The following is a 21,036-nucleotide window of genomic DNA, read 5'->3' as shown; positions in this document are numbered from 1 at the left end:
GACGACGACGATGATTTCTGCCTGCTATATTCTGTTCTATCCCTAAAACTTAACTATAGTTAGCAGTCATATTTTTTCAACAAATGAATAAACTGAGCTCTTCCAGAGTTAGAAAAAGAAGTCTTAAAAGATCTCTGAGGGGTTAGGAAGGTGGCTCAGTGTAGAGCACTTGCCTTGCATGCATGAGGCCCTGGGTTCGATTCCTCAGCACCACATAAACAGGAAAAAAAAAAAAAAAAAACCTGGAAGTGGCACTGTGGCTCAAGTGGTAGGTAGAGTGCTAGCCTTGAGCTGAAGAGCTAAGGGGCAGCACCCAGGCCCAGAATTCAGGCCCCACAACTGGACCCAAAAAATAAATTTAAATAAATAAATAAATAAAAAGATCTCTGAAAACACCAGATCTTACTTAATACATTCTGTATCCATTCAACTCTCTCCCTCCATGAAAGTTTAAGGCCAATCTTCAATAAAAGAACAAGCTAGATATCCAAAATATGTATAAGATTTCAACAGCTAAGGAGAAACATGACTATCTAAAGTACATTACTCACTATGACTCAAATCAAAATGAAATCAAATCAAAACCACAATGAGATACTACTTTATACCTACAAGAATGGGAATCATCAAAAAGAAAATAACAAGTGCTGCAAAGAAACAGAGCAACTGCCACACTCATGTCACTGATAGAAATGTAGACTAAAACAGCCTCTTTGGAAAAATTTAGCAATTTATCAAAAAGTTAAAGACAAAGTTACATTATGAACTACTCCAAGGATAAAATACCCCCAAAATGAAAATATGAAAAAACAGGGAAAGCTAGACAAAAATGTCATTCAAGCAGCCAAAAAGTAGCAACAATCCAAACCATCAACTGATACATGGATAAGTAAAATGTATTATTTCCATGCAACTACATATTTTGGAAATTAAAAAATTTTACATACTAAAACATGTACAACCCTTGAAAACATTATGCTAAGTAAAATAAACCAGGCACAAAAGGTTACACATTGGATGATTTCATGTATTTCAAATGACCACAATAAGTAAATTCCTATCAGCAGAAACTGTAGATGAGATAGCTGCATTAAATTAGATTAGTACTTTCTTAGGCTATCAGGGAGCGGGAATAAAAGGAGAAAAGGGATTTGACTGGTAGTTGTTAAAAACTTCCTTTTACAGAGAGGAGGAAAATGTTCTAAAATTAGATTATACAGATGGTTGCACAACCTTATGAATATACTAAAAAATAATGAATTTCATATTCTTAAACAGGCAAACTGAACAGAACATGAACAAGAGAGGAGAAAAGAATTCAGAATATCACACACAAATGTTTTCTGTCAAGTTCCTGCTTCTCTACAGTGCCACAAATCCACTTCCAAGTGCCAAACTTAGAACAGGAAGTGGAGAGTAAAAATAATGACTTCACCAGAAAGCAACTCTACTAATGGAAATTACTTTCAAATCAATAACTCCTTGAGCACATTCAGTAAAACTGACTTTCTGGTGATCGCCACTATTTCTAAAGCATACTAATTATGCATTCATTATGCCTAGTGAAGATGCAAGCTGCAACTTAAAAGATGCTTTAACTGAGCCCTGTAAATCTCCCAACTTTGTATCAGAGTCTTCTGATCTGAGCTAGTCCTCTTTGCAATCACCTGTTTGCAGAAGAAAAGAGAAGATTCAGTGATAACCATAAGGAAAGCAAACTGTCCTAAAACAAGCAATGTCTTCTTATTATCTTAAAGTAAACAGCCAAAGCTTCAGGAGACCACTTGTTCCTGTTCTGTTCCAGTAATAAAGTGGTAACACTTTCCTGGAATTCCTCCTGGGACAAAGAGTAAGCTAATGGTCAACCAAGCCATCCCTGTGACTTGCAACTGTTTAACTATACAATACCTTTCTCATATACATAGCTTCCCCCCAGCTCCTAATTCTCCCCTTAACCTGAAGATCTGTACTCTGAAGATGGCTAAAATGTACTGAAGTGCTGTCTTCTCATGGCTGCCATGTAACAAATCTCCTTTCTCTGCCCTTCACCCATGCCTCTTTATTTGGCATATGAGGGCAATTGGCCAGACCTAACCTGGGACTCCTGGACTTTGGGTTTGGGGGTCTAAAAACACAGCTTCAGAGATACATGTATGCCCAGAAAAAAAAAAAAAAAAAAAAGATTCAAGACAACTAAAAAGATCCTAAAAGAAATCACTCTACTATCAAAAATCAACTACTTAGTCAAACAGGACCAGGAAAAGTCAAACAGAAGATGGGAAAGAAGCAGTTAGTCAACTCTTAACACCAAGAGGAGAAAGTGATAAAACTCAACTAACTCCTTTGGTTTGGAACTAGTCTCAATAAAACAGGTAAGATACATGGGGGAGGAGAGTTCCTGGCCAAACATTGCAGAACTATAACTTCTTCCAAACCCTAAATTTGCTTTCTGAAATTTATGTAAACAGATCACAGGCCCCTCTCTTCAAATCATAACCCAAGCAAGTAACACAAGATTCTATTTCTGGGTCTGTCATGTACTCACTGGATAATTCTGAAACTTCAGTCTCTCTACTTTGCTCAATAACTAAACCACAATATTCATACTTAAAATTAAATCATGTGGTCTAATAAAAAGCCATTTTCCAATTTATAGATTTTTGTGGAAAATTTGACATAATATGAAAATAAATCATACTGTATGTCACCTTTATTGAATATGCATTAGATATTAAAAATCCATCAAGATTGTCCAATCCAAAAATGCTGAACTCTTCCATATAAAACAATTTTTAAAGGTATTCATTCACTAAACAAACATATATAATATCAGCTTTCAAAGGGCTGAAGGGTTTTAAGGCTTTAAATCTGAGCTCAGTTATATTTAGAAAACCAAGATGTCACTTCACTGGATCTTGTATATTTATCTTGGGCATTTGATTCATGTGCGTTGCCTGTATAATTCAAAGCAAGAGATATATAATAACCCTGAAAAATAAGCTGAATCTATTAGAACTTACTGGATGTCAGAGGATTAACAGATCATATACTATAAGTGAAAAAAAAATCAGAAGTTACTAGAGTTAATAAAACTATCTACCTGCACACCTAAATCAAATCTAAAAAACACTGCTTACAGAGCGCTAGCCCTGAGCTTGAGAGCTGAGGGACAGTGCCCAGGCCCAGAGTTTAGGCCCCACAACTGGACCTCGCCAAAAAAAAATAACCTAAATTGAAACGGTTTGGAGGTCCTGAGCTCAATCTCCAACACCAACCAAAAAATAAAAAATAAAAATAAATTAAAAAAAAAAACACTGCATACTTCATAAAGATTTCTATCTCATTCCTAGAAATCCTCATGTAGGAACCTAGGATGAAACAGGAAATCTAGTCAGCAAAAGCTATCATACATGATTTTGATACACAGGTTAATTCAGAAAATAGTGGTCTAGGACAAGGACTACAGAAAGCATTTATAGCCTTACATCATATTTAAACACAACCAAAAAGTACTAGAGATTGCCAGTTGTGATGGGGAACTGGTAACATTCAAATTATCTGTTATCCTTGATTCAGACCACTGAGTAGACAATTTTTAAGGAGTAGGAAGAAACCTAGATCTGGATTATTTCCTTTTAAAAGCAGAAGCTCTGGATGACTCAGGGAAGGTAGTAAGAACATGTCTGCTATATCAAGCAGGACACTGCAAATGTACTTTGTAAGTTTACATTATCACATAAAAGACATGATTTCTGCTCTCATGATGTTTATAATTTTGTTGAAGAAAAAAATGCCACATGACAATATAAACCTGAGTTTAGTTCCACTTGAGAAGGATAATAATAAGAGCTAGTAGAAGCATTAAGTGAAAGGCTAACAATAATTTGGACTATTCAAGAGAGAATTTAATTGTTTGATTAGTACATGATTAAAAGTAATATTAAGAGGATTCCAGTGGCAGCACTTTCCAGGAAAAAACTGGAAGGCTACTATAATCAAGACATGGCCCATTGGCGAACAAACTATCCATTTTGCATTTTTTTCAGTATGCATCTATTCCTACCACCAGAGCACAGATTCCTATATTGGTCCTAGTGGACCCATACATGTCAAGTTAACTTTTATATCTCTCACACTGTCTAGCACGTTGTATACATACTATTCCAAAATGTTTGCAGAACTGATATAAAGGAAGAAAAAAATCTGATTTACATTTCAAAAGGAACAGTAACAGAATTTGGTACAGATAAGAGACATAGGGACCAAAGGAGATGGAAGAGTCAAATTATGCCTAAAAGGAAGAGGGGAGCTGTGTTTAGGGCAGAAGAGATTTGAGAAACAACTAAATAAAATGTAGGGACCTTGCTGGCTCTTAATTCAGTATTAAAAACCTATTGTAAGCAAACATTTTTAGACAATCAGAAATTTGAGTATGAACTGGCTATCAGATGACATCAAAGATACATTCTCAGTTTTGGTAAAATAAAATGATGGTAAGTGGTTATGTAAGAAAATATTTTTATCTTTTAGAGATGCATACTGATGTACAGGTATTAAATACATCTACACTTTTAAAGCACTTTAGCATTTAAAAAGGAAAAAGATATTTAAGGCATATGTGGACAAGATCTTTATTGTTGAACCTCAATGTAAGTAAATATCCATTATATTTTACATACTGTTGAATATACTCTTTGGGGTCATTTGCTCAACTTTATCACTGTATGATTAATTCTTTTTCTTTTCCTTCTTCAATTTCAGGAAGCTAAGAATGACAGTACTTCTCAGAAAAGTTTATACTCATCAGAAGAAAATGGGCATGAATGCCCATAATGTTAGCTCTACTGGTAGGAAATCTCTCTGAATCTACTCAAAGAACTTTTTATAAATTAATATTAAGAACTGAGTATGAGCCAAGGTAGTGACTCAGCTGCTAAAAAGAAACAAAATAAAATCTTAGGCTTCATTAGAAGGATAGTATTCAGATCAAGGATGGTTAAGAGTACCATGTACTCTTCATTGGTAGTTAACACTGGAGTACTGTGCTGTGATTTTTAAGCAGGATATGCTAAGAACACTTACAAGCTAGAATGCTTGCAGGAAGGGATATACCCTATCGAAGAGTGCAGAAATCAAATATTAAGTGTAGAATGATTGAAGAACTGGATGTGTTTAGCTTGAAGAAAACATTTTCCAGCCCTCTATCTCACTTTTACCATACAGACCTGGCTTATTATTTTCCAGGGGGTTTTAAGAGCTAGTGGCCAATCAAAAAAGTGGCATAAACACTCTATTTCTCTACATGATGTAAAAGAGTTAAACATCTTAAACTTTGTAAATGTATAATAAAAGTACTTTCAGAATTTTCCCAGATTTGACAATTCATTGACTCATTCACAAGTATTTACTGAGCCCAATTATTTACCAAACATTCCTATAGATCCTGAGGATACAACAATGAACATTTTTAATATCCCAGTTTGGGAATCAACCAGTCACTATTTTAGGTTGCATTATGCCTTGTCTCTTAAGTCTTTGATTATGATTAACCCAGCAACCCTCATCTCAAATCTTAATTCAAATACTATCTCATCCATGAAGCTTTCTTGATCAATTACGAACAAAAAATACACTCTTTTTCTCAGCAAACCTACACTCATTTCTTGTGAACAGCCTATGCCTCTTAATGACCTTTAGACCTCAATGTCCACAACAATGTCTTGTATGCACAAGAATCCAAAAATGCTAAAAGAATAATCACTGTCAAATACTTGACACGCTAACTGTGAAAGAAGGCAGACTAGCTCTCTATTATTCCATGGGGAAAACAGCAAATTTTGCCTCACTTAGAGTCAACAACAAAAGGGCTGCTTTTCAATTACTAACTAGTGACTACAGGTGAAAAAGTAGTCAAATGACTAAACAAGTGTTTTAGTGGGATACAAGAGCCTGAGTGGTAACTTTTAAGATTCTGGGAACTATTGTGTATCTCATTAGACTAAACAAGCTATTTTTAGCAATTTTGAAATCCTTGAAATTAAGATAAAACATGAAATTTCCTTTTACTAACATAATGAATATATAGCAATGCCAACAATGGGTCCCACTAAGTGCTAAGGACAAGCACACACTGCAAAATATTTCTCAAATGCCTGCTTACAGTATCTAGTGACATTGTAGCCATCTTAGTTTATGCAAGCTAGTCTCACAAAGGTGAAATCAACACATTTCTCAGAATATGCCCCCTTTATTAAGCAAAGCAAAAGGCGAGGGTCCTTTCTATCTTTTTTTTTTGGGGGGGGGGGTCTGGTCATGGGGCCTGAACTCTGGGCCTGGGCGCTGTCCCTCAGCTCTTCAGCTCAAGGCTAGCGCTCTACCACTTGAGCCACAGCACCACCTCCAGCTTTTTTCTTTTTGCTTATGTGGTGCTGAGGAATCGAACCCAGGGCCTCATGCATGCAAGGCAAGCGCTCTACCACTGAGCCACCTTCCCAGCCCTTTTCCATCTTGTAAAAGAGTCAATATAAAGTTTCTTTTCTGTTTTCATTTTGTTTGTGAAATAGGGTCTTATTGCATAGCTCAGGCTGGCCTGGGAACAGACATCCTACTTCCTCCACTCGACCAGGTAAGGTTTCTTGGTCATTCTCCCAAAGCAAACCTGATATAAAATTAGGTAAAATGGCACATGACTGTAAGCTCAGCACACAGGAGGCTAAGGCAAGAGGACTGAGTTCCAAGCCAGTTAGGAGTACCCAATGAGACCCTATCTCTAAAAAAAAGAAAGAAAGAAAGAAAAAAGAAATGCTACTTAAATGAAGGCATTCTTTATCAGGGTAGAGAACCTTTTTACTGCCAAAGGCCATTTAGGTATTTATAACACTTGAGGGCCTGGATTTATTGAATTTTGCTTTGAAAAAAGCTCCTAGACTTATTAAATTTTGAGTCCCACCTGCAGATGCCTTGTCAGACCTAAACCAAATGATTTCATGAGCCTTATATGCCCTGCGGGCCAGCCATTTCCCACTCATGCTCAGCTCAATGATTCCCAATATTTTGCAATCAAAGAACTAACCATGAAACCGTAAGCTGCTTTTAAAACCATCTATTCACACCCCTAAATGCATTACATTCTTCAAACAAGCAAGCTAGTCATTCTCTCTAAAACTAGTCATTCTGGTTAAAAACTAGTAAATAGAAATCATAGAATATATATGGCTACCAACGCAAGGATATCTCTGGGATGTTTCTCTCATACTAAAAGATAATCTTAGCTAGCAGAGACCTGCCTTTTATTTGTGTCCCAGTATTTTAGTACAGTGCTCTGAACATAACAGAGAGCAAATAAATAAGCAAACAAGTGAGAGAAATGAGTGAATCCAACATTCCTGAATTTAAAACAATACCTTAGAATCCTGCCAGAGAATGGAAGCTGTTAAGTTCATCCTTAAGTCTAATTTTCATTATAAACTAGAATGACATGTTTAGGTTATTTGTGGGCAATTAATTACTATAAGGAAATCTAAGGTCTTGTTTGCGCCTGAGGGACTAAAAGTAATTTCTTGAAATGAGAAAATCCTAATACAAAGAAACTTAAATCATTTAAAACATTCACAACTTGACCCATAAGGTTATAATCAAAAAACTTATCAAACTCATTCATCTACAAAACTGCTCAAAAAACAAAACACTTTTGACAGTACCAAGTGACTGTTTAAACTGCTCTTTAAAGGTCATAAGATTCATTTTTCTAAACTATCATTTTAAATTTTAAAAATCCTGTTTTCTTTTCCTGACTATAAACAAAGAATTATGCCCACTTTAGAGACAGGTTCAAGGAAAAAGAACTTAAAATTGCCCATTGTTATACTTTTTCCCCAGTCTTTTTTCCCATTCAAGTAAATTTCCTAATATACTGTCAATCTTCCTACATATCAGGCAAAAGACAATAGGTCCCATACTGTGACAGTATTCCTGACATCTATACTAGAACCATGTTCCAAGTATAATTTCTCAAAGTAGAAATTTCATTATCATATACTTGTATAAAATAAGACTAAACCTGCTATTTAGCAATTTTTTTTAATTCCATTCTGATTCCTTCCCCTTCTTACCTCTAAGTTTGATACAAAGAATGTAAGTTCAAGTAAAAATGTTTCCAATGACAAGAAATGGACCTAAATGTAACTAAAGTTGTCCCCACTAGTCTTATGACTCTTAAGTTTGATATTATCATAAGATACACTCTGCTCTAAGTAGTCTTGTTTTTTTTTGAGATCCTATAGCTTTTTATTTTTCACCTCAGAAATCTAAAGTCTGTTCTTAATTAAGATCTTGCCAATTTTCTACTTTAAAAAAAAATAGAAAAATCTTGAATGCCTAGGTTCTAGTATCTGCTCTACTACTAAACAATTGTGGGATACTAAGAAGTTTTTGCTTGTAACTCATTTTCCACATTTGTCCATAAAATATTACACTTGCTCTACCTGTATCAACAGACCAGAGAAAGTACTTTTGAAACAGTAAAATGTAAGGTAAAAATATTTTAGAAGCATATATCCTCATAGTGTAGATGGCCAACTATTCAATGAAATCCATGACACACTACGATTTGAATAAAAAATATGCCAACATAAGCAGTTTCAGGAGGATCCTAACAATTCTCCTAAGCGTATGTTCTAACAACAGTTCTTACTGCACTCTGTGCATGCTTTCCTTTGATGTACAAAAGTAGCATTTCTAACCATGATTGGTATCCAGTATGTTGTAAGACAAAAATTATCCATTTACTTTACATGTCTACCCTGTGTAACATATCAAAGATCCATAGGCATAACACCTAGTGTATGATAGTCTGCTTCTCTTTCACACAGAAGGGCCATTCTACTTGTAACTGCTGTGACATAATTAACCAAAGTTCTACAGTTAAGCCACAGAAACTTTTAATGCTTGGTTGCTATTGTTATCTGTGGCACTGGGACTGACCCCCAGGCCTTGTGCTTGCTATAAAAGTGCTCTACAACTTAAGCTAAGTCCTTAGTGATGGTTTTTTGGTTTTTTTGCTAATCCTGGGGCTGGAATTTAGGGCTTGCTCAAGATTAGTGCTCTACCATGTGAGCCATAGCTCCACTTCCAGTTTGGGGGGTAGTTTATTGGAGATAAGTGTCTCATGGACTTTACTTCCTTGACTGGCTTTGAACTGTGATCATCAGATCTCAGCCTCCTAAGTAGCTAGGCTCCACCAACACCCAGCCATTTGTTATTTTGTTTTTGAGGAATCATCTCACCAGCTCTCAGCTGGCTTCAAACTTGTGATCATTCTGTCTCTGCTTCCTATATAGCTGTGATTAAAGACATGTGCCATCATACCCAGCTTTTAGTTATTTTTAATAATTTACCAAGCACTCATCAGCCAATATCTAGGATCTCAACAAATAACCTATTACTACCCTATTTCACCCTCCCTGCACACCCATCTCTCTACAAGCAAAAGACTTTCAAAGTGTTATACTAGTTGAGTTCTACTAGTCTTACTCATAACCCATTTCTCTCACAAATCTCACAGCAATTATTATAAATTAGTCCTATTAATGGTTTAATGTGAAGTTGTCTCTAACTTAGGAAAATGTCATTTCTAATTTTTGAGGTCTTAAACAAAATTACACTGGCATCGAACTCTTCCAAATAATCAGAAGAACAATCTGTTTTCCTTGATTGCACAATCATCTGAGTAGGACTCTGTCTAGCAGAATTCAGTTAGAGCTTTCAGCTTTGTATTCCAGGTGAAAAGTTTAGCTGAAAGTTGATTGAAAGTCATCTTCACACATAGGATCATCATAGTATAGATGGCCAACTTTTCAATGGAATCCATGACACTCTCTGATTTGAAGATAATAAAAAATAAGCCAACATAAGCAGTTTCAGGAGGATCCTAACAATTCTCTTAAGCTTATGTTCTAGTGCACTCCGTAAGTCTGAGCTGATCATAGATGACTTGAACACTGACAGTGGGAAATAAGTCAAACAGTGCACTATTAATGTAGGTCCAAAATCACTTTAGATTTACAATAGGATTGTGTCTGAGTACAGGATTTAAAAGTCCGGGCCTTCTACCACTTGAGCCACATCTCCAGTTCTAGATTTACAGAAGAATCTTATAGCAACCAAAGTGGTCTAGAAACTAGGTTTATTAATGGTGTCAAAGTAAGAGTTCTTATATAGGTCTTAATTATCCTATACTTCACATCCATTTTATCAGTCAATATGCACATAAAATAGAGTATCCATCAAAGATACCGAAGACAAAAGGTTACTTAAAATACATAAAATGCCATTGTTATAAATATAATACAACATCTGGTTCCATGTAAAAAGCTATTTCCATATCACAACAGATGGCCCACAGTAATAATGCTTTGCTGATCTGGTTATAACAAATTCTATTAAATCAAAAATCCTGTACAGCAGATGTCTTTCCCAATTTCAATGTAAGTCAATCTCTTTAACCAAACACTGTACTTTCATTCTTATTTGTACACTACAATCCAGTTATGTCAATTCAGGTGGTCTACACTTTTTGGACAGTTATTACAAAATGCCACTGTAATGTTTTCTGAGTTTTGGGGCAGAGGGGGGGAAAACAATATCTTCCTCTAGGACAGAAAAGCTAAATGTTTAGAAAGGAAAAGAAAACTTTACATTAAAGACAGAAAAGGCAACAGTAAGTTTTAGCTTTCTCAATTGGAGAAGCAGTTAAACAGCAAAGTAAATGACATTGTATCTATATTTCTTTTTAAATATAGACCTAGCACTAGTATAAATATTGTTTGGACATTAAAGTTCACTTTTTTTTTTGTGGGTCCCTGCTAATAGCCACTCATCGCAGAATTACATTATTTTCCCTGCACTCTCTCACTGTTGGCTTTGTCATTTGGATTTTCACACAGGTGCAATTCAGAAAGCTTAGTCTGAGAAAGCTAATTCATAACCAGTAAACAGAACAATACAGTGATTAAGAACTACAGAGTACAGCCATCCTATATATTCAGGAGGTTGAGATCTGAGGATCAAGATTCAAACAAACTCAGTTAGGAAAGTCTGAGACTCTTATCTCCAATTAACCTCCAAAAAGCCAGAAGTGGATCTCTTGTTCAAGTGGTAGAACACCAGCCTTCAATGAAAAAGCTAAGGGGCACTGCCCAGGCCTTGAGATCAAGCCCCAGCAGTACTTATGCACGCGCACACACGTGTACACACACACACACACACAAACACAAGGAACTACTAAGTTCTGAAAATAGAGTACAGAGGTTCAAATCCTGGCTCTTTCCATTCTGAGCTATGTACCCTAGGGCAAGATACATAAGCTATCTGTGCCCATTTCGTCATCTGTAAAACACTGTGAATTTTTTTAAAATCTAGTTATAAGGGATTGTTGTGAGGCTTATATAATAAATGTATTTAGAACACCTTTATGTTAATAGTAAGGTCTCAAAATTGTGAGCTATTAACACTATCACATATCATCATCAGATAAAAACTCTGAAAAGGCAAAAATATAAATTTGCCTAAGAAAAGCAAACAAGCAACAAAAGTCTAAGAGTCTTTAAGTCCCAAAGATAAGTCATTAAAATGCACTGTGGCTCATGCCTGTAATCCTAGCTACTCAGGAGGCTGAGATCTAAGGACTGCAGTTCAAAGCCAGCCAGGGCAGCAAAGTCTATGAGACTCTTATCTCCAATTAACCACCAGAAAACTGGAAACGGTGCTGTGGCTCAAGTGGCAGAGTGCTAGCCTTGAACTGAAGAGCTAAGGGACACAACACCCAGGCCCAGGGTTCAAGTCCCACAACCAACCAAAAATAAAAATAAAAAAATTACTGGGCTGGCAATCAAGCATATTATGAACCCGGGCTCAACATAAGGGGGAAAAAGAATAATAAAATAAAATTTTGTGATTCCTCAAGTAGACTTTCCAGTCCCTTAAGTCTCCAGGAATTTTTATGAGGACCTTTTAGTTGCACTGAGTAGCAGAAATGGAACAGACATGAACTAAAATTTAGTTGTTCCATCACTGACGAAGGTGTGCAATTGCAGTTAAGTCATCTAACCTGAACTTCAGATTGTTCATCTCAAAGAAAAACTCTGTATTACAGGGTTAATGTGAGATCAGATGAGATAGATGAAAACTTACATAAACCAATAAGCTCTATATGAATATTCAAGAACCAACTATATCTTACTCATCTTTATATTCCTAATGCTTTGTAGAGCATAGCAGAGGTTAAAATCTAAAAAAAAAGCCGTAAGAGGTTTGGTATAGTGAAGACTAAAAGGAAGGATTTAAATGAGTAAGACACGCAAGTGTCCATCAACTGATGAATAAAATGAATAAAATGTAGTATATCCACTCAGTGGATACTTGGCTATAAAAAGAACTAAACTACTGACACATACTAAAACATGAATGACCCTTGAAACACACAGAAACAAATTACTTTCTGATATAAAACAATAAGATCTCATTTATGAAGAATCAGCATATTTATAGTTAGTTGATAAGTATATAAGTGATTGCCAGAGACTGGGGGATGGCAGGAGGGTGGGGAATGGCTGCTAATGGGTACAGAGTTTCTTTTTTAAATAACATTCTAAAAATTATTGGGGTCATGACTGCACAACTCTGTGAATATACTAAAAGCCATTGAAATGTATGTTTAAAATGAGTAATATTTATAGTACCTGAATTGTATCTCAATAAAGTATTTTTTATTAGAAGAAAAGTTTAAGGAAAAGCTGTAAATGTGTAAAATAATCAGCATTTTTGAAGGGAAAAAAAATCTGGTATTTCAGTAGCTCCTATATAAATAAGAATGATCCTGGGAGAAGCATTAGAAAAAAAAATTTAACTACTAAAATACATCAGACAATATTTCACATGTCCTGTGTAAAAAAATGTAACATAGCTATCTTTCTTTTCAAAATTCTTAATTATAAATTACCTCCTGGCCTAACTCAATAGTCATTCCATTGCAGTTATGCCTGTGAACTTCTAAACTTCTGAACTTCTAAACTGCATTTGATACGCTCTACCTTGTATAATCTTGCTGTCCTTGGCTTTGATGGCACAGATGTACTTCGTAGTTCATTCATCTCAAAAATTCCAATCCTTAAAGCTATTTCCCCACTATACTACTTTCCCATCAACATGTATCTACTCTCATGCTTTACACCACCATCCATAGCCCTATCACTGGAAAATCTACATTTCTTTTGATTATTCATTGTATTATAATAAAATACATTAGGTTGCCCAAAGTTCTTATATGATTATAATATGGTGATTTAGTAAATGAAATATATGTAAAGTTCTAAGAACAAAGCCTGCCATACAGTAACTATTCAATAAACATTAGCTTTTCACAAGCACTATCTTAAGTCAGACCATCTTATTCCTAAGTTTCTCTAAGAACATTCTAGTCAGTCTCATCAGCTGACACAAAAACTTATCTCAGGAATAACATGAATCATCTTACTCTTTAGAACCTACCATGATACTCTACCAAACAAAACCCTCTATCCTTGAAAAATCATCTTGATAGTCCTAAATTCACTACTTTAACTAACACAAGTCTTTGACAGTCCAACTACTTGGGATCTTTTTGTAACCTGCCATTTTTCTGCCTATGTACATGACCCTTCAGTCTCCTAGAATATTACTTGTACACTTTTGGAAAATTCTGTTTTCCACATGTCACTTAAATTTTGACCTTGGTTGCAGTGATTTCCCAAATGGAAGTCTGATGTAGTTTGGTGAGTATAAATGATGTATATGCTATTTCTCCAACAAAAGAAACGACCGTACCTCACTAAACACAAGTTGAAGCCTTCAAAAACCTGTATTTATTCCTTGTATCTTCACACTTTGGCGGCACATTACTTTGCAGAAGTACACAAATGTGGACTGACATACTAATATGCCTCCAAATGTATCTGTACAACCTTCTCTATTTCCAACGGCCCCACCCACACTTAGCATACTGAAAGCAGGTAGACTCTATATTTAAATATTTTATTCTACATTTAAGAGTATCAAACAATTGTATCAGATAAAAGGAAAAATTAGTATCAAAAATGCATTTGAAAAGATTGAACAATGTGATAAACAAGGGAGAATGCAGACCATTTTGGCATCTAAAGATGACTTCAAAACAGTAATATTTATTTTGCCCAAACTAATGAACTAAAAAGACCCAAAATAAATATGTCCCGGCCTCATCCAAAAATAATAATAACACCTAAGTAAAGCCTGAAAAACTTCCCAGTAAAAAACTTCTTCAGCAGCCCAAACCAAAAACAAGATTCACCAACTCCAACACAAAACAACAGAAAAGATAAACCCTCAGATTTACCTAAAAAACTAAAAAGAAAACTAAATTACATCTATATAGTCCACCTCATCAGAAAAAAGAAAGAGTGCCTGCTTTCCATATTCATCAAGTTCTAGCAAGAATCAAAGGTTTGTCTCATTGCTACTGTAGTCTGTTCCCTTTTAAAGAGTCTCAAAAGGGCAAAGCACAGGAAGATAGAAACCTTATCCTGGAAGAAACATTAAAAAAAAAAAAAAAAAACTACCCAAAACACATTTCAAAATCACTGTTGATTGGTTCCAGTGGCTCAAGCCTGAAATCTTGGCTACTCAGGAAACTGAGATCTCAGGATCATGGTTCAAAGCCAGTTCCTCCCCCAGCCAGGAAAGTCCATTAAATTCCAATTAACCACCAAAAAGCCAGAAGTGGAGCTGTGGTTCAAGTGATAGCGCATAGCCTTGAACAAAAAAGCTCAGGAACAGTGTCCAGGCCCTAATTCAGGACTGGTGCACACACATAAACACATAAACACACACACACACACACACACACTCAAGAGACAGAGAGTGAAATACTAGCCAATGTGGAAAAAGAGAAAGCAAAGTAAGTCTTCAGAGAATGAACTAGGTGGAATTATCCACCCAGGGCTCTGCAAGAAAAGAGGTAAGGATGAACACTCCCATATGACACACATGCTTCTTCACTACAGAACAAAGTAGAAGGGGAAAAAAAGACAAGTGTAGAGCTGGGAAGGTGGCTCAGTGGTAGAGTGCTTGCAACGTATGCAGGAGGCCCTGGGTTCAATTCCTCAGCACCACATAAACAGAACAAGCCGGAAGTGGCACTGTGGTTCAAATGGTAGAGCACTAGCCTTGAGCTGAAGAGCTGAGGGACAGAGCCCAGGCCCAAAGTTCAAGCACCACGACCGACAATAAAATGAAAAAAAAGACTTGTTAGTAAAGACATAAAAGATGCCCCCTAGTCCCTAATTCCGTTTCTCTTCATGCAAGAATCCAGCTAAACTTGCACAGCACCAACACAAAATAGAAAAATCTATGCCAACATGTACACAAAAAGTACAGCAGAACAAAATGAGAAACTACACATCTCAATTGGCAAGTGCCTGCCTAATTCTCCTGGGGGAGGTTAAGCAGTAGTGACATGAACGAGAAAAAGCTGCTGGAAGAAAAGATGTTAAGGAAACTAAGCCCAGCCAGGAAATGTCCCCTTACTGGTCTCAAATTCAGAGTACAACTCTTGATTGGCCCATCTCACCTACGGTGGGCCTCGACAAAACACACTGACCTGACCTTAATACCTTCCACGGCACCCGGACGAAATCACAGAGGAAAAACCATCCGGCTAACCTCCCTCTCCACCAGCTGCAAAAAATGGAAGGGGGGGTGGGGGGGGGGGAGACGGGACACCCTACCACGTGGGCAGGATGCAACACACAGGACAGCAACACGTCCGCATGGAACGGCTGCCTTTGCCCTAATGCCAGCAAAGGACACGGTGACAGGATGGGCGGGAACGCGGGCACCTAGAGCGGACCTCCTGGCCCCCGAAGGGCACCCGCGAGGCGGGCCAGGGACTGTCTGCCTTTCGAGAGGGAAAGCGCCCTCGGCTTGAAGGGAAGAAGCCACATCGCGCCGGGCTCGGGACGAACCCAGGCTAGGGCGCAGGTCAAGGAGGGAAAGGGGAGGTCGCGGTCCTCAGACGCGGCGCCCCCTGGGATCCACGTCCGGTTCCCCGCGGGCCCCGCCGGGGGGAGGGGCGGGAGCGTGGAGCCGCCGCTCCGCGGCTGAGGGGCAGCAGCAGCTGAGGAGAAGCGCCGCGGGGGAGGGAGGGACGGAGGGACCCGGCCCTCGCGGCCCGCCAGGCCCCGGCACGGGCTCGGGCCCCCAGCCCCGCCCGCCACCCGCCGCCTGCCGCCCACCACACGGCGGGCCCGCCCGCGCCCCCGAGAAGCGAGAGGGCGTCTCGAGGAGGGCAGTCCCTGCCTCGATCCTGGGAGATGCCCCAGCCCCGCCTCCTCGCCCGCCGCCCCGGCCCGGCCGCCCCGGTGGTGGGCGCTCACCTCAGGCTGCGCAGGCCGGGACGGCCCCGGCCGAGCCCCCGGCCGCTGCGTGCGTCTCCGCCCCCCGGGAAAGGTCCCAACAGCGTCTGATGCGAGCGGCCAAGGCCCCGAGCAGCGCCGAGAGCGGCAGCGGGAGCAGCCAACATCCGGGGCCGCGCACCCGGAACTACTTCCCGACCCGCTCTCCACGCCCGCCCCCCTTTTCCCCGACTCCGTCCCTGTCTCCCCCGCCTCCCGCGACGTCGCTGCGCCACCGGCCGGGCGTCGACGGCGTCACGGCCGCGTCGACGTGCGCGGGAGGAATCCCTCCGCGGGGACAAGTAGTGCCCCGGGACTTGCGCTTCTGGGGCTAAACGACCACGGAGTGGTTGTGAGCGTTCCCAGTCCGGTACCTGCAACTGAGATTGACGTCTGAGGCGTGAAGGCGGCGAGAGCGGCCCCGCACTTAAGGATGACAGGTCGGCCGCCAAAGATTCCAGAAGCCCGGTGGTGTGCAAGAATGCCTCCCCGTGACCTTCCCCTCCCTACCCCCACACGCACCTTTTTGCAGGCTCCTAAGCGGCTCCAAGAACCCAGACCCCCTTCTCTGACCTGGTACCCCGCAGAGTCCTCAGGCCCTAACAAGGAGGCCTTGAATCTTTCTCCTGGCTCTTCAGCACTTCATGAGGCCAGGATTCCAGGCCCGTCTTTGCCAAGGGCTTTCCCCGGCCTAGTCATACTTTCCTTCTACTTTTGGAATTCTAAGGGCCCTTCTGATCTCAAGTTCGCCATCTGGGTCATGGTTCTGCTGTCAACAGGTGTAGCATTTAGAATGGCTAGCCGGGACACCTCGTGGACTTTGGAATTTTCTTCTACGTCAGTCTTCACTGATTCTTCCTCTAAACTATTAGCACTGATAAGCTGCCCTGTAATTTCGCACTTAGTTACATTGCAAGCTATTATTTGCTGTTGGCTTCATTTATGTTAGTCACATAACTCCTTTGCAGCACCAAGAACACTTTTAAACTGGCAGTAGGTGTTCAGTATTTGGGTTTTAGAGTGTTTATTAGATGAATGTTAGGCCAATTGGATGAGTGGATAAGGAGGCCCTGTGTGAATTGGCCATGAAAGGTTTTTTTTTTTTTAACCTCAAAGGGCATAAAGCATTCTATTTCTTCAACAAACATTGGACACTTGCTGTTTGCCAAGAATTTCCAGGCACTCAAACTACCCACGTACTCCTTTTCTATATAATACTTGAGTGAGATTCTGAAGATTCATTCACTCATTCTTCTAGCAAATACTTGTCAATCACTATTAAACTTGCCAGACATTACCTTAGAACTTGATATATCAGTGAACAGGAGGGAGAGAAAGGTAGGGATAATAAATATTCAAACCTCTTGGAGCTTTCATTCTAGATTGGGAGACAGGTTATAAGCATAGAAAAAGAATTGTGAGCCAGAAGCTGATAACTGTCGACTGGAATCCTAGCTATACTCAGTAGGCTGAGATCTGAGGATTGACATCCAAAGCCGTCCTGGGCAGAAAAGTCTGCAACATTCCCTCTCCAATTAACCAGCAAAAATCATGGACTGAAGGTGTGGCTCAAGTGGTAGAGCATCAGTCATGAATGAAAAGTCCAGAAATAGCTAGAGACTCTGAGTTCAAGCCCTATACCACCTCTCACACACTTGTAGTATGTTAAAAGTTTTGAGAGCTATAGGAGAAAGGAAAGGGCTATCAAGAACAATGGAAGAGGCACTTTGAATATAAATAAACACCATTCAAATATTTAATTAAATATTTGAATACAGTGAAGGGAGGTGCCAGTCAGTTGTGGCAAAAGTGGTCCTGAAGTTATTGGAAATAGTGAGAAAGCCAGGAGAGTTGGAAGGTAAGAACAGAGTGGGGTCTTGTTGACCACTGAAAGGTTTTTGGTTATAACAGAACCTCTACAGGGTTTTGAACAGAAGAAGATCACTCTTGCTCTATTAAGAATATATAATGGAACCTAGTATCCAGTGTTTACTTGCAGGATAATGGCTTAGACCAGAATGGTAGTAATGAACAGGAAAAATAAAATAGATGTGCTATGCTTTTAAGAACTTAATCCTGGGGCTGGGAAGGTGGCTCAGTGGTAGAGCGCTTGCCTTGCATGCTCGAGGCCCTGGGTTCGATCCTCAGCACCACATAAGCAAAAAGAAAAAAGCCGGAAGTGGCACTGTGGCTCAAGTGGTAGAGCTCTAGCCTTGAGCTGAAGAGCTGAGGGACAGCGCTCAGGCCCAGAGTTCAAGCCCCACGACCGGACCCAAAAAAAAAAAAAAAGAACTTAATCCTAGGGCTGGGAAGGTGGCTCAGGGGTAGAGGGCTTGCCTTGTTGCATGAGGCCCTGGGTTCGATTCCTCAGCACCACATAAGCAGAAAAAAACGGAAGTAGCGCTGTGGCTCAAGTGGTAGAGAGCTAGCCTTGAGCTGAAGAGCTGAAGGACAGCGCCCAGGCCCAAAGTTCAAGCCCCACAACCAAAAAAAAAAAAAAAAGAACTTAATCCTAGTACTGAGGAAGCAAGTAGGTTAAAAAAAATTACAATACACTGTGATAAGGAAAATAGTATGCCCCATCCAGCTTTCCTGAAAAGTGATAGTTCCCACAGTTCCAAATTGCCAAGAAAATTAGAAGTTCCTGATTCTTACTGGAAGATGGTGGCTCCATGCCATAATCCTAGCTAGTTAAGAGTTAGAGATCTGGAAGATGTTGGTTCATGCCCAGCCTGGGGAAAATTAACTTCCATATACCATCTCAATCAATACCTGGGCACAATGTTAAATACCTGTCAGCTACACAGAAGGCTAAGATTAGGATAGTAGTTTCAGGCCAGTCTGGGCAGAGGAGGCAGTTCTAAAGACCCAGTCTCACCAGAAAAATTTGGGTATTGTGGTACATGCCTCTTACACCAGCTTCAGCAGGAAGCACAAATACCAGTATCATGGTCTAGGCCAGCCAGACCAGAAAGTGAGCCCCAATCTCAAAAATAACCAGAATTGGTGGCTGATAACTATAATCCTAGCTCCTCAAGAGGCTGAGATCCAGAGGATTGCTCTTCAAAACCAGCCCAGGCAGAAAAGTCCAAAATATTCCATCTCCAAAATAATTCAGAAAGCAGGGATGGAAGGCAAAAATCAAGACAAGTGGCAGAGGGCCAAGCTAGGTGAGAAAACAAGTGAGCACAAAACCCTGAATTCAAACCCTGGTTCCACCAAAAGGAAGGGAGGGAGGGAAGAAGAGACGGAGAAAGAAGAAGGAAGGAAGGAAGAAAGGAAGAAAGGAGCAAGCAAGTGGGCTGGAGTTGTGGCTCAAGTGGTAGAACATTGGCCCAGAAAATAAAAAGTCATGAGTTCAAACTCTAACACCAAAAATTCAATGTAAAAAAATACATGTTAACTTAAGAGTAATATATATATATATATATATACACACACACACACACACACACACACATATATGTGTGTATATATGTAAGCTCTTGGTTGTTCATTACTCCATTGGGTAGATTCTTGGTAGCATAATTAACACTAGCTTACTTCTCAGCCTTTCAGGCCTCATAGCCCACCTTCCTCTTGAGTGGGGACAAAAGCAGAAGGGTGCTAAAGAAATACCCTGAGCCATGTATTTAAGGAGATGGGCACAGCTAATATTACCTCCACATGTCAGGAGAAGAAACTGAGGCCAATAGTCACCAAGCTTTACCCTGAAACTCAGTTTAGGGTCATAAAAGTCCCGAGCTGGGAATTTCCCTGAGCCACTTAAGTAGAGTCTGCCAGAAGACAGAGTAAGAGTAGGAAGATGAATGTTTGGACTGGCTCCAAGGCTGGAGGTTCAGGTTTACATTGCCACTACCTCTTTTAAGTCATGGACAGTTCTTTGCCTCCCACTTTGTCTGGGATTCCTAAGTGTTTCCCTAAAGTACTTGCTGTGGGCTAGCTGGCCATAGGATCAGAGACAGAATTTAACTAGGATAGTTGCCATAGTAGGATGGCAAAGTTGGAATATCTGCTGCTTTGGGGAAGAAAAGAACTAGGAGCTACTGAGGGAAAAAAAGGAAGAAGAATTAAGCTGTGCTTCATGCTCAGTGAGCAGAGTTTAGCTGCTCTTGCCACACAAAAAAAAGGTAGGAGATGGTAGATTTGTTCATTTGACTCTAGTATCCTGTTTACTATTGATTCTCATCCTATAACATTATGTTGTACCTTAAACGTGCACAGTAAATTTAAAAATTCTCTTTAAGAGGCTCAGGGACAGCACCCAGACCCTGAGTTCAAGGCCCAGGACTGGCACAAAAAAAATTATCATTAAAAGATAATTTTTAAAAGGTGATGAAGAAGCATCCCCTCCCCTTAAAAAAAAACGTATATTGACCATAGCAGCTGGAAAGATCCTGGTACCTCCACCAATGGAGGAAAAGTTTAAAACCCAGTTTAGAAGGCCATACTTGGTTTTGGGTTCTCCTATTCTCTTTTGCCCTGCCTATAAATTGTGAACACCAATCAATAGCTATCCAAAGCCAACAAGATCATATATAGGCTATCATAAAATAAAAGCCCCGCAAAACAT

General features: G+C 39.5%; 1 protein-coding gene across 6 annotated transcripts in view; it reads right to left on the bottom strand.

Annotated features, from left to right (window-relative positions):
* The window catches only part of LOC138803463 (forkhead box protein J3), a 108,097-nt gene extending 90,940 nt beyond the window's left edge, over positions 1 to 17,157 (bottom strand). For 2 of the 6 annotated variants that reach the window (XM_069987517.1, XM_069987516.1), the window contains exon 1: positions 16,446 to 16,533. Coding sequence is in view for 1 of the 6 variants with exons in the window: in XM_069987518.1 (XP_069843619.1) it covers positions 16,446 to 16,591 (146 nt within the window). In the remaining 5 variants the exon portion in view is untranslated. Of the gene's footprint in view, positions 1 to 15,670; positions 15,704 to 16,445; positions 16,618 to 16,985 lie in introns of those variants that run through there. The other 4 variants (XM_069987515.1, XM_069987518.1, XM_069987512.1 and 1 more) reach the window with 4 other exon arrangements.
* Positions 17,158 to 21,036: the final 3,879 nt, after the last annotated feature.

This window comes from Dipodomys merriami, unplaced genomic scaffold (assembly GCF_024711535.1).
Source record: "Dipodomys merriami isolate MVZ:Mamm:240054 unplaced genomic scaffold, mDipMer1.0.p SCAF_34, whole genome shotgun sequence".
Taxonomy (NCBI): Eukaryota; Metazoa; Chordata; class Mammalia; order Rodentia; family Heteromyidae; genus Dipodomys; species Dipodomys merriami.
This window is presented reverse-complemented; position numbering and strand designations above follow the sequence as displayed.